This window comes from Oncorhynchus tshawytscha, linkage group LG27 (assembly GCF_018296145.1).
Source record: "Oncorhynchus tshawytscha isolate Ot180627B linkage group LG27, Otsh_v2.0, whole genome shotgun sequence".
NCBI classification, from domain to species: domain Eukaryota; kingdom Metazoa; phylum Chordata; class Actinopteri; order Salmoniformes; family Salmonidae; genus Oncorhynchus; species Oncorhynchus tshawytscha.
Genome location: NC_056455.1, coordinates 234,841 through 251,380, shown reverse-complemented (window position 1 = coordinate 251,380; position 16,540 = coordinate 234,841). Strand labels below are relative to the sequence as shown.

Genomic DNA, 16,540 nt, shown 5'->3' with positions numbered 1-16,540 from the left:
CAGTATGAGTGATTATACTATACATGTTGATGAGAACTAGAACCCTCACAGTACTGTACAGTATGAGTGATTATACTATACATGTTGATGAGAACTAGAACCCTCACAGTACTGTACAGTATGAGTGATTATACTATACATGTTGATGAGAACTAGAACCCTCACAGTACTGTACAGTATGAGTGATTATAATATACATGTTGATGAGAACTAGAACCCTCACAGTGATGTACAGTATGAGTGATTATACATGTTGATGAGAACTAGAACCCTCACAGTACTGTACAGTATGAGTGATTATACTATACATGTTGATGAGAACTAGAACCCTCACAGTACTGTACAGTATGAGTGATTATACTATACATGTTGATGAGAACTAGAACCCTCACAGTACTGTACAGTATGAGTGATTATACTATACATGTTGATGAGAACTAGAACCCTCACAGTACTGTACAGTATGAGTGATTATACTATACATGTTGTTGAGAACTAGAACCCTCACAGTACTGTACAGTATGAGGGATTATACTATACATGTTGTTGATGTTTTTTTTTGTCGTTATCACTGCAGCCCAGGAATTTCAGGAATTTGTTTTTTGTTTCAACATTTTATTTTTCACAAGTAAATTACTATATGCAAAGATACATAAAAAATAAAGGCTATCGAAGCAAATTGCTGCATTTCTGATTTATTCTTGTTACATATACTTTAGTACAGTCAATAAAGTGAAAATGTGTTATTCTTATTCTATAATGAAATACTGATTTATGTGAAAAATAATTCAAACTTCAAAGAGAAAAGTTCATCATTTATGTAAATGCTCCCTGTTGTTAGTGGTTTTATGTCATCGTGTCAGTGACAATGTATGCTTTCTGAATGAGAATTGTTGCCAGTGTTATGGTCGAACGAGTTTATTTTGAGACATGTATGAAGTGTTTTGGTGGTTTGAGTGAGTTTTGGAGGTGAGATTAACTGTTTGGCCAAGATGCATGTTGGTATTGCAGACAGTGTGAAGAGTTTTGAAAAAGTGGCCTCAGTATTGACCGATGCTTGTTAGCAATTGAAGAAAAAACTCCTGAAGCCTTCATTCTTTCTTCCCAGTAATTACAAGCCTTTCTCTCTGCAGAGTAGCAAAGTATTGAGTCTAAAGCATGGGGCAGAGAGTTAAACTCAGGATGTCACAGTGCGTTTAACCCTGCAGATGACACTGAACTTGTAGTGACAGAAATACAGTCCCCAGTGATGGGAATTGAGTACAGAAAGTCTTCTCAACATTCCTAGATACTGTGTGTCCTCATAATTTACAATCTCCTATGGAAGTATCCCTGAGAGAGGGAGAGAGAGGCTGAGCTTAAGACATCTTGCATTACAAGCATGCCCATGGCCCCGGTGGTCTCATCCACTGAATCAAAAGTGTCTGCCTCTGACCTTCAGGGAGGAAAGGCCCATATTCTCTCTCAGAGGGGTCTTGCAAGGGTCCCAGAGTAAAGTTACACAGATAACAGCATACATGGTCTGAGCCCTGGGACCAGCAGGGAAAACACTTCCTACCCAGGGACCAGCAGGGAAAACACTTCCTACCCAGGGAACAGCAGGGAAAACACTTCTACCCAAGGACCAACAGGGTAAACACTTCCTACCCAGGGACCAACAGGGTAAACACTTCCTACCCAGGGACCAGCAGGGAAAATACGTCCTAACCAGGGACCAGCAGGGAAAACACTTCCTACCCAGGGACCAGCAGGGAAAACACTTCCTACCCAGGGACCAGCAGGGAAAACACTTCCTACCCAGGGACCAGCAGGGAAAACACTTCCTACCCAGGAACCAGCAGGGAAAACACTTCCTACCTGGGGACCAGCAGGGAAAACACTTCTACCCAGGGACCAGCAGGGAAAACACTTCTACCCAGGGACCAGCAGGGAAAACACTTCCTACCCAGGGACCAGCAGGGAAAACACTTCTACCCAGGGACCAGCAGGGAAAACACTTCCTACCCAGGGACCAGCAGGGAAAACACTTCCTACCCAGGGACCAGCAAGGGAAAACACTTCCTACCCAGGGACCAGCAGGGAAAACACTTCCTACCCAGGGACCAACAGAGAAAACACTTCCTACCCAGGGACCAGCAACACTTCTCTCATTTCCTCATTTACACAGCAACACTTCTCTCATTTCCTCATTTACACACACACACACACACACACACACACACACACACACACACACACACACACACACACACACACCTACCAGATGTGGGAGTATCCTGTGCCGCTGGTAGCAGTGTGAAGTGTTTGCTGCTCCTGCATCAGGGAGTGAGGCTGTGTGTGCATTCATGCGTGTATTCGCTTGGTGGGTGTGTCTATGTGTGTTCCTCTGAGAGTGAGGCCACCTTTTAAATCAACACTCCTGTCCTGTGTCTACACACATGGGCTCTTACTGTATGACCCAGTGAGGAGAGGAGAGATAACGTTGGGATGACAAATAAAAAGTTAAAAGACTGGAGCACTCAGTGTGTGAAATCAACCCTCCATTGGACCAGTTATAATGGCCACTGCGTTTACTGTACCTGAGGGGGCCAGCATTATACTATACAACACTGGCACACACACACACGTTAATGCCCAGATGCTGTGTTTTATGAGTGAGCTTCACTCATGAAAAAGTACTACTGAATTACTACTGGTTTTACTACTTGATTGCGATTGAGATGTGTAGTAAAACATCAGTGATTTAGGTAGTAATGAGTGATATATTGGTATGTTTCACTACTGGTAAACACTACATATTTCACTACTGGTAAACACTACATATTTCACTACTGGTGAATACTACATATTTCACTACGTGTGAACACTACTTATTTCACTACTGGTGAATACTACATATTTCACAACTGTTGAACACTACATATTTCCCTACTGGTGAAAAACTACATTTTTCACGACTGGTGAACACTACAAATGTCATTACTGGTGAACACTACATATTTCACTATGGGTGAACATCACATAGGCTGTGCAGTCTTGCACTCTACCTGTATCTGTTCAGATAGAACAGGTTAAGCCTGATGCAGAGGCAATTTATTTTGGGCTATTGTCACGCCCTGACCTTAGTTATCTATGTTTTCTTAATTATTTTGGTTGGGTATGATTGTTTTGTATTGTCTAGGGTTTTTGTATGTCTAGAGGTGTTTGTAAGTCTAGGCATATGTAGGTTTATGGTGGCCTGAATTGGTTCCCAATCAGAGGCAGCTGTTTATTGTTGTCTCTGATTGGGGATCATATTTAGATTGCCATTTTCCCTTGGGTATTTGTGGGTTCTTATTCTATGTTTAGTTGCCTGTCTGTACTATCCATATTAGCTTCACGGTTCGTTTTGTTGTTTTGTTCGCTCTGTTCAGTGTTCGCTCTTTTAATAAAGAAGAATGTACACTTATCCCGCTGCGCCTTGGTCTCCTCCCTACGACGGCCGTGACAGCTGTTGCCAGTGTATATTTGGTCAATTTACTTGTTTATTTTGTATGATATGGCACTTTCACCATTCGATCTCCAAGACCTGTAAATAAATGTACACTCCTGCTGGTTTCATGCCCTTAACACTGCTACAAGGTCCCTATTTTACAATGTCATAGGCTAATCAACATATGTTGAAGACAAAATAATGAAAAGGGCTGTCTGGTTGCCTCAATAAATAGACAAAGATTTGTAGTTATAACGTTTCAGGTAAGACCCAAGTGCAGATTGTGTTGAAGTAACATTGTTTATTACAGCAACAGGGGCAGACAAACAACAGGTCAAGGCAGGCAGAGGTTGATAATTCAGAGTAGTGGGGCAAAGGTACAGGACGGCAGGCAGACTCAGGGTCAGGGGCAGGCAGAGTGGTCAGGCAGGCAGGCTCAGAGTCTGGACAGGCTGAGTGGTCAGGCAGGCAGGCTCAGAGTCTGGACAGGCAGAGTGGTCAGGCAGGCAGGCTCAGAGTCTGGACAGGCAGAGTGGTCAGGCAGGCAGGCTCAGGGTCAGGGTCAGGCAGAGTGGTCAGGCAGGCAGGCTCAGGGTCAGGGGCAGGCAGAGTGGTCAGGCAGGCAGGCTCAGAGTCTGGACAGGCAGAGTGGTCAGGCAGGCAGGCTCAGAGTCTGGACAGGCAGAGTGGTCAGGCAGGCAGGCTCAGAGTCTGGACAGGCAGAGTGGTCAGGCAGGCAGGCTCAGAGTCTGGACAGGCAGAGTGGTCAGGCAGGCAGGCTCAGGGTCAGGGGCAGGCAGAGTGGTCAGGCAGGCAGGCTCAGGGTCAGGGGCAGGGGCAGGCAGAGTGGTCAGGCAGGCAGGCTCAGGGTCAGGGGCAGGCAGAGTGGTCAGGCAGGCAGGCTCAGGGTCAGGTCAGGCAGAGTGGTCAGGCAGGCAGGCAGGCTCAGGGTCAGGGGCAGGCAGAGTGGTCAGGTAGGCTCAGAGTCTGGACAGGCAAGGGTCAAAACCAGGAGGGAGAGAAAAAGAGTGACTGGGGAAAAGCAGGAGCTGAGAAAAATGCTGGTTGACTTGACAAACCAGACGAACTGGCAACAGACAAACACATATATACACAGGTATAAACACACAGGGGATAATGGGGAAGATGGGTGTCACCTGGAGGGGGGTGGAGACAATCACAAGGACAAGTAAAACAGATCAGGGCATGACAGTAGTTGAACAAGTCATTGCATGTATAGATTTTCTTTACTTGAAAAAACGTGACTCAACTTGCTCTTATAAAGCACGACTTGGACTTGACCCGTTCTACTTGGGACTTGAACCTTGTTTCCAACCTTTGTCATTATTTATTGCTCAGAGGGTTTTGATCAGTCATTAAAGTACTGAAAACAAATTGGCTACCTATTTAAAAAGATGGAGAAATATGAATGAAAGATACTGGAATTTTGGTGCTCAGGCAACTAGCACAAAAGCCAACTAGCACAAAAGCCAACTAGCACAAAAATAATATTGTGATATAGTCAAAACGATACAACACGATATATTGTAAAAACATATTCCCCCATACAGATTACTGCCGTATGCCTACTCCTCCTTATTGAATAACTACTGCCATCGGTGTCTGTAGGGTGGTGTCACTGCTGATCACTACTGGATTGCTCCTGATCCTTTTTCATTCCCTACATAAAACCTTTTGGATTACTATTGAAAACATTTACTACTGTTTGCATATTCAAAATCACTACTGACACCTTCTTGTCTCACTACTGTGTCCCTATTATACTATTGCACATGATATTTCCTCAAGTTTCTAACTGTAGTTACAGTGCATTCGGAAATTATTCAGGCCCCTTGACTTTTCCCACATTTTGTTACTTTACAACCTTATTCTAAAATGGATTAAATTAAAAATGTTCCTCATCAATCTACACACAATACCCCATAATGACAAACCTGCTAGCTTTTCTGAATGCTGCGTCCCCTGCTCGCCAAGCGTAGTAGTGACTACCGAACAGCACACTGACTCACCTGCTGCTGCTCTTTTGACCCTATGATCACTTGGCTACACAGCTGATGCCCCCTGGACTGTTTCAATAACACAGTACCTCATTTTGTTTCTGTCGGCCCCAGCCTCAAACTCAGGTCCTGTATGTACCTAACTGACCCACTCTGCCCATTCATCACCATTTACCCGTTGTTGTCTTAGCTCTCCTGACCAACACCTGTGACTGCTTTATGCCTCTCTCTAATGTCAATATGCCTTTTCTACTGCTGTCTCAGCTAGTTATTATTGTTTTATTTCACTGTAGAGCCCTCAGTCCTGCTCAAAATGCCTTAGATAGCTCTTTCGTCCCACCCCACACACATGCAGAGACCTCACCTAGGTTAACTGATGCCTCCAGAGATGAAACCTCTCTCATCGTCACTCAACGCATAGGTTTACCTCCACTGAACTCACATCCTACCATACCCTTGTCTGTACATTATGCCTTGAATCCCTGTAGCCCCCAGTTCCACTCCTATTCCCCAGGCGCTCTCATTTGTTTACTTCTGTAACCGTAAAAGCCTTGCTTTCATGCATGTTAACATCAGAAGCCTCCTCCCTAAGTTTGTTTTATTCACTGCTTTAGCACCCTCCGCCAACCCTGATGTCCTAGCTGTGTCTGAATCCTGGCTTAGGAAGGCCACCAAAAATTCTGAAATTTCCATCCCCAACTACAACATTTTCCACCAAGATAGAACTGCCAAAGGGGGTGGAGTTGCAATCTACTGTAGAGATAGCCTGTAGAGTTCTGTCATGCTATCCAGGTCTGTGCCCAAACAGTTTGAGCTTCTACTTTTAAAAATCCACCTTTCCAGAAATCTCTCACTGTTGCCGCTTGTTATAGACCCTCTTCAGCCCCCAGCTGTGCCCTGGACACCATATGTGAATTAATTGCCCACCATTTATCTTCAGAGTTTGTACTGTTAGGTGACCTAAACTGGGATATGCTTAACACCCCGGCCGTCCTACAATCTAAGCTAGATGCCCTCAATCTCACACAAATTACCATGGAACCTACCAGGTACAACCCTAAATCCGTAAACATGGGCACCCTCATAGATATAATCCTGCCCTCTAAATACACCTCTGCTGTCTTCAGTCAGGATCTCAGTGATCACTGCCTCATTGCCTGCATCCGTAATGGGTCCATGGTCAAACGACAACCCCTCATCACTGTCAAACGCTCTCTAAAACACTTCAGCGAGCAAACCTTTCTAATCGACCTGGCCCGGGTATCCTGGAAAGATATTGACCTCATTCCAGCAGTAGAGGATGCCTGGCTGTTCTTTAAAAGTGCTTTCCTTACCATCTTAAAAAAGCATGCCCCATTCAAAAAATGTAGAACTAAGAACAGATATAGCCCTTTGTTCACTCCAGACCTGACTTGCCCTTGACCAGCACAAAAACATCCTGTGGCGTACTGCAGTAGCATCGAACAGCCCCCGCAATATGAAACTTTTCAGGGAAGTTAGGAACCAATATACAGTCAGTTAGGAAAGCAAAGGCTAGCTTTTTCAAACAGAAATTTGCATCCTGTAGCACTAACTCCAAAAAGTTCTGGGACACTGTAAAGTCCATGGAGAATAAGAGCACTTCCACCCAGCTGCCACTGGAGGCTGCCTCATGATGCCATCTATTTTATGAAGTGCACCAGTCCCTCCTGCAGCAAAGCACCCCCACAACATGATGCTGCCACCCCCGTGCTTCACGGTTGGGATGGTGTTCTTCGGCTTGCAAGCCTCCCCTTTTTCCTCCAAACATAACGATGGTTGTTATGGCCAAACAGTTCTATCTTTGTTTCATCAGACCAGATTACATTTCTCCAAAAAGTTTGATATTTTTCCCCATGTGCAGTTGCAAACCGTAGTCTGGCTTTTTTATGGCAGTTTCGGAGCAGTGGCTTCTTCCTTGCTGAGCGGCCTTTCAGGTTATGTCGATATAGGACTCGTTTTACTGTGTATATAGATACTTTTGTACCTGTTTCCTCCAGCATCTTCACAAGGTCCTTTGCTGTTGTTCTGAGATTGATTTGCACTTTTCTCACCAAAGTATGCTCATCTCTAGCAGACAGAAAGCGTCTCCTTCCTGAGTAGTATGACGGCTGTGTGGTCCCATGGTGTTTATACTTGCGTACTATTGTTTGTACAGATGAATGTGGTACTTTCAGGCATTTGGAAATTGCTCCCAAGGATGAACCAGACTTGTAGAGGTCTACAATTTTTGGCAGATTTCTTTTGATTTTCCCATGATGTCAAGCAAAGAGTCACTGAGTTTGAAGGTAGGCCTTGAAATACATCCACAGGTACACCTCCAATTGTCTCAAATGATGTCAATTAGCCTATCAGAGTTTTCTAAAGCCATGACATCATTTTCTGGAATTTTCCAAGCTGTTTAAAGGCACAGTCAACTTAGTGTATGTAAACTTCTGACCCACTGGAATTGTGATACAGTGAATTATAAGTGAAATAATCTGTCTGTAATCAATTGTTACAAAAATTACTTGTGTCATGCACAAAGTAGATGTCCTAACCAACTTGCCAAAAATATAATTTATTAACAAGAAATTTGTGGAGTGGTTGAAAAACGAGTTTTAAGTGTATGTAAACTTCCGACTTCAACTGTACATACAGCATCCCTTTGATCGTTGTATAATTTCTTCTCTCATCTACGTGCTATCCTCCTCTCACCTTATCTCTTCGCTTGTGGACTTCAGTGCACAACATGTCAGCTGTCTGTGACCAGGCAAAAAAAACTTTCCAAGCCAAACCATCATATCATAACTGCTATCTACATTGTTGTCACCATATTATAACATCAGTGGTGTAAAGTACTTAAGTAAAAATACTTGAAAGTACTACTTAAGTAGTTTTTTTTGGGTATCTGTCATTTACATTACTCTTTATATTTTTGACAACTTTTACTTTTACTTCAAATCAAAATAAATCAAATCAAATTTTATTTGTCACATACACATGGTTAGCAGATGTTAATGCGAGTGTAGCGAAATGCTTGTGCTTCTAGTTCCGACAATGCAGTAATAACCAACAAGTAATCTAACTAACAATTCCAAAACTACTGTCTTATACACAGTGTAAGGGGATAAAGAATATGTACATAAGGATATATGAATGAGTGATGGTACAGAGCAGCATAGGCAAGATACAGTAGATGGTATCGAGTACAGTATATACATATGAGATGAGTATGTAAACAAAGTGGCATAGTTAAAGTGGCTAGTGATACATGTATTACATAAGGATGCAGTCGATGATATAGAGTACAGTATATACGTATGCATATGAGATGAATAATGTAGGGTAAGTAACATTATATAAGGTAGCATAAGGTAGCATTGTTCAAAGTGGCTAGTGATATATTTACATCATTTCCCATCAATTCCCATTATTAAAGTGGCTGGAGTTGAGTCAGTGTCAGTGTCAGTGTGTTGGCAGCAGCCACTCAATGTTAGTGGTGGCTGTTTAACAGTCTGATGGCCTTGAGATAGAAGCTGTTTTTCAGTCTCTCGGTCCCAGCTTTGATGCACCTGTACTGACCTCGCCTTCTGGATGATAGCGGGGTGAACAGGCAGTGGCTCGGGTGGTTGATGTCCTTGATGATCTTTATGGCCTTCCTGTAACATCGGGTGGTGTAGGTGTCCTGGAGGGCAGGTAGTTTGCCCCCGGTGATGCGTTGTGCAGACCTCACTACCCTCTGGAGAGCCTTACAGTTGAGGGCGGAGCAGTTGCCGTACCAGGCGATGATACAGCCAGCCAGGATGCTCTCGATTGTGCATCTGTAGAAGTTTGTGAGTGCTTTTGGTGACAAGCCGAATTTCTTCAGCCTCCTGAGGTTGAAGAGGCGCTGCTGCGCCTTTTTCACGATGCTGTCTGTGTGAGTGGACCAATTCAGTTGGTCTGTGATGTGTATGCCGAGGAACTTAAAACTTGCTACCCTCTCCACTACTGTTCCATCGATGTGGATAGGGGGTGTTCCCTCTGCTGTTTCCTGAAGTCCACAATCATCTCCTTAGTTTTGTTGACGTTGAGTGTGAGGTTATTTTCCTGACACCACACTCCGAGGGCCCTCACCTCCTCCCTGTAGGCCGTCTCGTCGTTGTTGGTAATCAAGCCTACCACTGTTGTGTCGTCCGCAAACTTGATGATTGAGTTGGAGGCGTGCGTGGCCACGCAGTCGTGGGTGAACAGGGAGTACAGGAGAGGGCTCAGAACGCACCCTTGTGGGGCCCCAGTGTTGAGGATCAGCGGGGAGGAGATGTTGTTGCCTACCCTCACCACCTGGGGGCGGCCCGTCACTACATTCCTGAAGTAAATCTTGTACTTTTTAGTCCATACATTTTCCCTGACACCCAAAAGTACATGTCACATTTTGAATGCTTAGCAGTACAGGAAAATTATTAAATTCATGCACTTATCAAGAGAACATCCCTTGTCATTGCTATTGCCTCTGATCTGGCGGACTCACTAAACACAAATGCTTAATTTGTCAATTATGTCTGAGTGTTGGAGTGTGGCCCTGGCTATACATAAATAAAAGGAAGGAATTTGAAATTATTTATACTTTTACTTTCAATACTTAAGTATATTTTAGCAATTACATTTGCTTTTGATACTTAAGTATATTTAAAGCCAAATACTTTTAGACTTTTACTCAGGTAGTATTTTTACTGGGTGACTTTCACTTTTACTTCAGTCATTTTCTATTAAGGTATCTTTACTTTTACTCAAGCATGACATTTGGGTACCTTTCCCACCACTGTATAACGTCAGTCAACATAGCTACTAGAACTAACGCATGAGTAAATCCGCTACAATCATGCAGTACAGTGTATAGTCACCAAGGAGTTTAACAGTTACACTGGCGGGTCCCGGTGGCAATGTACAAAACCAAAGGTTCCATTGTTGGATAGCCATAGCCAGTTAGCTAACACAGTATCCCTCTCTGTTTGAGATGGTTGTTTGAGTAGGCTAAACTAGCTAGCTGCATTTGCTAAGAAAGTGAAAAAATACTAAATATCTCTCTCTCTGTTGCTTCTCCTTAATTTTTGAAGAAAAGTAATTTGTTAAAACTGTTAAACTATTGTCTTTCACTGCACTGCAGTGCTAGCTTGCTGTAGCTTATGCTTTCAGTACTATATTCCTTCTCTGATCCTCTGATTGGGCTCTGATAGGTTGGAGGATGTCTTCCGGAGGTTGTCATAATTACTGTGTAAGTCTATGGAAGGGGGTGAGTACCATAAGCCTTCTACGTTTTGTATTGAAGTCATTGTACCCAGAGGAGGATGGAAACTAGCCGTCATCATGGTGCTACCCTACAGAGTGATATTGATAGTGATATTGTGTTTGAAATCAACTATTTGGTGACGTGAATATATTTAGTAGAGTTTTATCTAAAAACGTTTTAAACGTTTCACTATTTACATGTTTCTAAAATTCACTGAGGAGGATGGTCCTCCCCTAAGGAGCCTCCACTGATACAAACACACATTCTTATTAGCTCGCATGACGAAAACAGAGTCTACATAGCTACATTTCAATATGGCTAGTACAACAAGACCATTTTGACTAGCAATCTTTTTGATGTGGTTATATAAATGGCTAAGCAACAACATGAAAGTATTCATAAAACATAAAGGAAAGTTAAGCTTACAGATAGTGCCAGCATACGGGCTATGAAAGACAGGATGACAAAGGATGGAAGATGATTACATTCAGGATTGTCAAAAACAGTAGATAGCTAACAACAACCAACTACTTCCTGTTTTGTCTTCTTCTGTGGTCGTGAAAAGACTGTGTAGTCTGGCAGTAGTGTTGTGACTACTTATTTACTGCCAACATCAAGTTGTAAAACTCTCTACCTGATTACTACTGGAAGCACTACTGTTTTTCCTACTGAACACTACAAAACTCTACTTGAGTAGTGCATATACAACACATTCACCACACAATCCCTACAGGTCTCTACATAATCACTACTGCACAAATAGGTTTTGTGTAGTAATTTAGTAGTATTTTTTTCATGAGGGGTCACCTACTTAGAACAAAAAACAATTAAGTAAATATGATGTTTCCAGAATGAATGTGTAGCTCGTCATCTTTTCACCTTGTTTTTGAGATGACATTGACACACTCAGGTTGGTATACATAGTTCAGTCACTACAATACGGTCGTAAACAGTAGCAAATTAACCTGAGGTCTTTTAAAATAGGGCCTAATAGAGCTGAGGGCCACCCAGACGGTGATTACTGCAGGCTGCTGATAGCAGCAGGTCTATGGAGATAAACACACACCGGCATTCCTGCTCCAGATGCTAACAGCGCTACCGCTAGGCTAAGGTGTGATCAAAACAAACAGCAAGTCGCTTAGCTAGCCTCTGCCAACCTGGCTGCCCTTGGAAACCATACAAAGACCAACAGCATCTGATAAAGAACAAACACAACAGTTGAAGTGGTATACACTCTAGTACATAGTCTCACTTTAATCTTGCGAGATAAGGCTGACCAGGTTAATGTGTGTGTGTCCCCCTCTCTCCCTCCCTAACCTCCCTCCCTCCTTCTCTCTCTCTAGTGTGTGGCCTCCTTTTAGCATTTGTGTTATAGCCAGAGAGTCCTACAGAGTTCTGTGACTACAGGCCAGTGTTCGAGAATGTTAATATGAGGTCAATGGAAGCTGGGACAGGTCCAGCATGGATTCCATTAGCCTGATTGGCCATAATTAAACATCCACTTACTGCTGAGTACACACTACACAAACAGACTGGCACGTATATATGGCAGGCCAAAATGATCACTGTAAAAAAAACGAAGAGCAAAATCATCAAATGAAATAAATATAATTATTTAATTGTAGTGGGTTGTAGTACTAGTTGTAAAGAAAAGTGTCACTTCCTTTATATCCTTTATATAAAGTATAGAAACGTGGCACAATGCTGTCCTATGTAACTGATCGGTCACTGTGGGAGTCGTTCAGAACAAAGAGGAAGACAGGAGAGAGAGCCCGTGGAGATGAATATGTAGAAAATCTGGATCCCAGTGGAGATGTTGTTCTTTGATGTTTTCTGTGTCACTTGTTGACCTCTTATGTTGTAATATTAATATCAACATGCTACAGGCCTAATTGGGGTGAGCCAAATAAATGTTTTCTACGTTGTTTATTTATTTTTTAAAAATGCCTTTATGGAACCAGATCATATTGAGATGAATATCAAAAACCTAATACATTCATAATCTTCTTTTTGCATGATGTATTACTTTAGTATGAGTGTTCTCTATATGCCTGATCCTCGTATCCCTTCATATCGAGGTGTAGTAGGGAAAAAAGAGGTGATCTGTTGTAAAAACATATGTCATGTTTTCAGTATTAGCCCCATGGCACATTTGTGGTGGGGGACATCAGATTTGGATCAGAGAGGAGTTTGTTCCCCACACAGCTCAGGCCAGAGCCCTGCAGTTAGAGACCAGAGAACAACCACGTCAACGACAGCCTTCAGGATGTGTCTCAAATGGCACCCTATTCCCTATATAGTGCATTCATTTTGAACATAGCCCAAATGCACTGCATAGCAAATAGGGTGCCATTTGAGACCCATCCTCAGTCTCTACCACATGGCTACGCTACAGGGGGGAACCATCCGTGGAAATTAAATGAGGGATTTTCTGAAGACTTGGAACATTCCTCCATGCTTGGATTTCTAAAACATAAACCCGCCGTGAGATTTGAATCCCTTCATTTTAAATTAAATGAAGGGATCCTTGTTTGAGGAAAGTTGGAAGGATTCCACTTTAGATAGTGTCCCAGCATATGGTTCCAGCTGTGAAAGGACACATTTTTGGAGACTAATAGCTGTCCTTCATCTCACAATCAGAGCCTTTACTGCCTACCTGGGTGTCAGTCTATTTCTCCTTTGTTGGCTAAAGCAGAATCAGACTGTTGCTAGTCTGTTGGCGAGTTTCTTGCAGCTTCAGTGGTATACAATACACAGTATATGGCATAGTATATTTGTCCAGGCAGCCTGGGGGAGAGCGCACTCAGCCCGGCTCTCAGCCCAGCCTCCAACAGCCTTGTGAAGGAGGAGGAACTCCTGAGGAAATGACTTTTCACTGGTCATTATGGCCTTGTGGTTTGCCTTAAGCACCCACTCATTGACTTCCTTTCCATCTGACATTTCAGTGAGGCCAGCATCTAATGTAGGTGTTTATATTGATGTAATCACAGACCTAACCAACTACTTACAAAGCTAAATCAGAGGCTCTCCAGGCTGCAGAGCATCAAAGAGACAATCAGAACACACTAATAACACAAGGAATATTGATATGTTGTCACAATTTGTAATATAGATTGGGACGCAGATCTGGTCATGTTTATGATCTGGTCATGTACCCCCCACCACCCTGCCTGACACCACAGGACATGGAGATCTATCTATCTGTACCCCCACCACCCTGCCTGACACCACAGCACATGGAGATATATCTATCTGTACCCCCACCACCCTGCCTGACACCACAGGACATGGAGATATATCTATCTGTACCCCCACCACCCTGCCTGACACCACAGGACATGGAGATATATCTATCTGTACCCCCCACCACCCTGCCTGACACCACAGGACATGGAGATATATCTATCTGTACCCCCCAAGCCAGGTTCCAAAGGTTATTAAAGTCTGTTTCATCACATGCAGGAGGATAGGATTGAGACTGGGTACATAGAAACAAGATTTACTTCATGGGTCACAAGAAATTCCCAGAAGCTTTTGGTGGGTCCATTTGCCAAATATTTGGGAACCACTAATCAAATCTCTCCTCTCCTCTCCTCTCCTCTCCTCTCCTCTCCTCTCCTCTCCTCCTCTCCTCTCCTCTCCTCTCCTCTCCTCTCCTCTCCTCTCCTCTCCTCTCCTCTCCTCTCCTCTCCTCTCCTCTCCTCTCCTCTCCTCTCCTCTCAGAAACCTGATGCCTCGGACGTTGGAAAGCCAGATCACTATGGAGAAGACACCTAGCTACTTCGTCACCAAGGAGGCTCCTCGCCGTCTCTTCGCCCTGAGTCGTCACACCAAGCTGGTTGTGGTGGTCCGAGATCCTGTGACCCGGGCTGTGTCTGACTACACCCAGACACTGTCGAAACAACCCGGCCTTCCATCCTTCCAGAGCCTGACCTTCCGGAACTCAACCATGGGCCTCATCGACACCTCGTGGAGCGCCGTGCGCATCGGGATCTACGCCAAGCACCTGGAGAACTGGCTGCGCTACTTCCCCCTCTCGAAGTTCCTCTTTGTCAGCGGCGAGCGGCTGGTGACGGACCCGGCCGGGGAGATGGGCAGGGTGCAGGACTTCCTGGGGCTGAAGAGGTTGGTCACAGACAAACACTTCTACTTCAACCAGACCAAGGGTTTCCCCTGCCTGAAGAAGCCTGAGGGGAGCAGCAGGCCACGCTGTCTGGGGAAGTCTAAGGGAAGGCCTCATCCACAGATCTCTCCAGAGGTGCTGCTCAGGCTCAGGGAGTTCTATAGGCCATTTAATAGGAAGTTTTACCAAATGACAGGCCATGACTTTGGCTGGGACTGATGTAAATGGGATGGGATAGAGCATAGACATGGGTCTCCAGAGGATAAGACAGGCCCTGTACTGGCCACTCAACCTGATGTTTTACCAGATGACAGGTCTTCGTGACTTCGGCTGGGACTGGCGGGAACAGGCTAGAGTTGTGCTACTATTGTAACCAAACCATGGGAGAGACTGATAGTATCTTTTGGTTATAAAGAGAGGCATTAAAACTCCTTGAATAACAGATGTGATTTTTCTTGTATGATTGTTGTGTCACTGCAATGTAATACCATTTTTATATTCTGACAAAACTGTTCCATGAGCCTGACAAATCTTTTCATCTGAGAAATGAATCCCGAATATGCTAATACTATTTAAATAAGATAGACTACAATAAGCCAAGTGCATTTCCTGAATAATTTTAGTAATCACAAATGATTTACTGTTGTCCCATTTTCAGGTTTTAAAATGCAATCCCAACGATGTTTAGGTGACATTTTTTTATTAAAAGAAGACTATTGCTGGGATAAATGCTGGACAATGCTCTTTTTGGGGGGGGGGAAATATATATTGGTTGGTTTACTCTATGTGCTGTAAAATTGCTATTATTTATGTTCCAAGAGTTATGCTATTGAAAATTTCTGATATATCCTATATGTGTATCTGTGGTTTTCTGCATTGTGTTTTTGTTTCAAACCAAACTAATAAACTGTACCTCTCTGACTGTACATTTCTGGAAAGCATCATTTATCAAATTACAATGTTTTATCTTCTACTTCTGTATTTCAAAATGCTGATATTTTACTAAAGCTTTTACAAAACAACTGTCTTGTTTTCAGCAAATAAGTCAACATTTCAGAATAGAATACCTTTCTATGAAATATCCACACCATGTGATCTACTGTTGTCACGTCAGACCAGTCTTCCAGCGGATGTGTAGAGAGAGGGGAAGTAGAGAGGTGGTGTGGGTCATATGGCCCTGTAGAGTCCAGGGCTAAATTTGAAGTTAATGCAAAAAGGAAGCTTTCTGATGTGTAAGCAATCAATTGGCCGGGGTCATTGGAGACATTTGGGATGGTCATTTTTGACCCCTGATTGACATTGACCTGTTGGCCTCACCATCATAAACTGCTGACCACTTCAGTGCTGCGGCGTTGGCCAGTGGAGCCACCCAGACACACTCCCTGGGTGCTTCCCAAATGGCACCCTATTTCTTATATAGTGCACTTTTGACCAGAGCCATTGTCAAAAGTAGTGCACTATATAGGGGATAGAGTGCCATTTGGGACACAAATATACTCCCTATTCTAGAGGATCCATTAATATTGCAAACTTAACCTCCGGGACCCGGGGTGAAGGAAGATGGCTGAGCAGAATCAATAACTGCCTGTTTAGTTTATAGGCTCTGGGATATGTGCTTATACCTACCATGTCCCCGTGTCAAGGTGATTTAGACCAGG

General features: G+C 43.5%; 1 protein-coding gene across 1 annotated transcript in view; it reads left to right on the top strand.

Moving 5' to 3' along the window:
• The window catches only part of LOC112258984 (heparan sulfate glucosamine 3-O-sulfotransferase 6), a 28,299-nt gene extending 12,491 nt beyond the window's left edge, over nucleotides 1–15,808 (top strand). Inside the window, exon 2 of the mRNA XM_024433671.2 lies at nucleotides 14,483–15,808. Within this exon, the coding sequence (XP_024289439.1) occupies nucleotides 14,483–15,101 (619 nt within the window). The 3' untranslated portion in view covers nucleotides 15,102–15,808. The remainder of the gene's footprint in view (nucleotides 1–14,482) is intronic.
• Nucleotides 15,809–16,540: the final 732 nt, after the last annotated feature.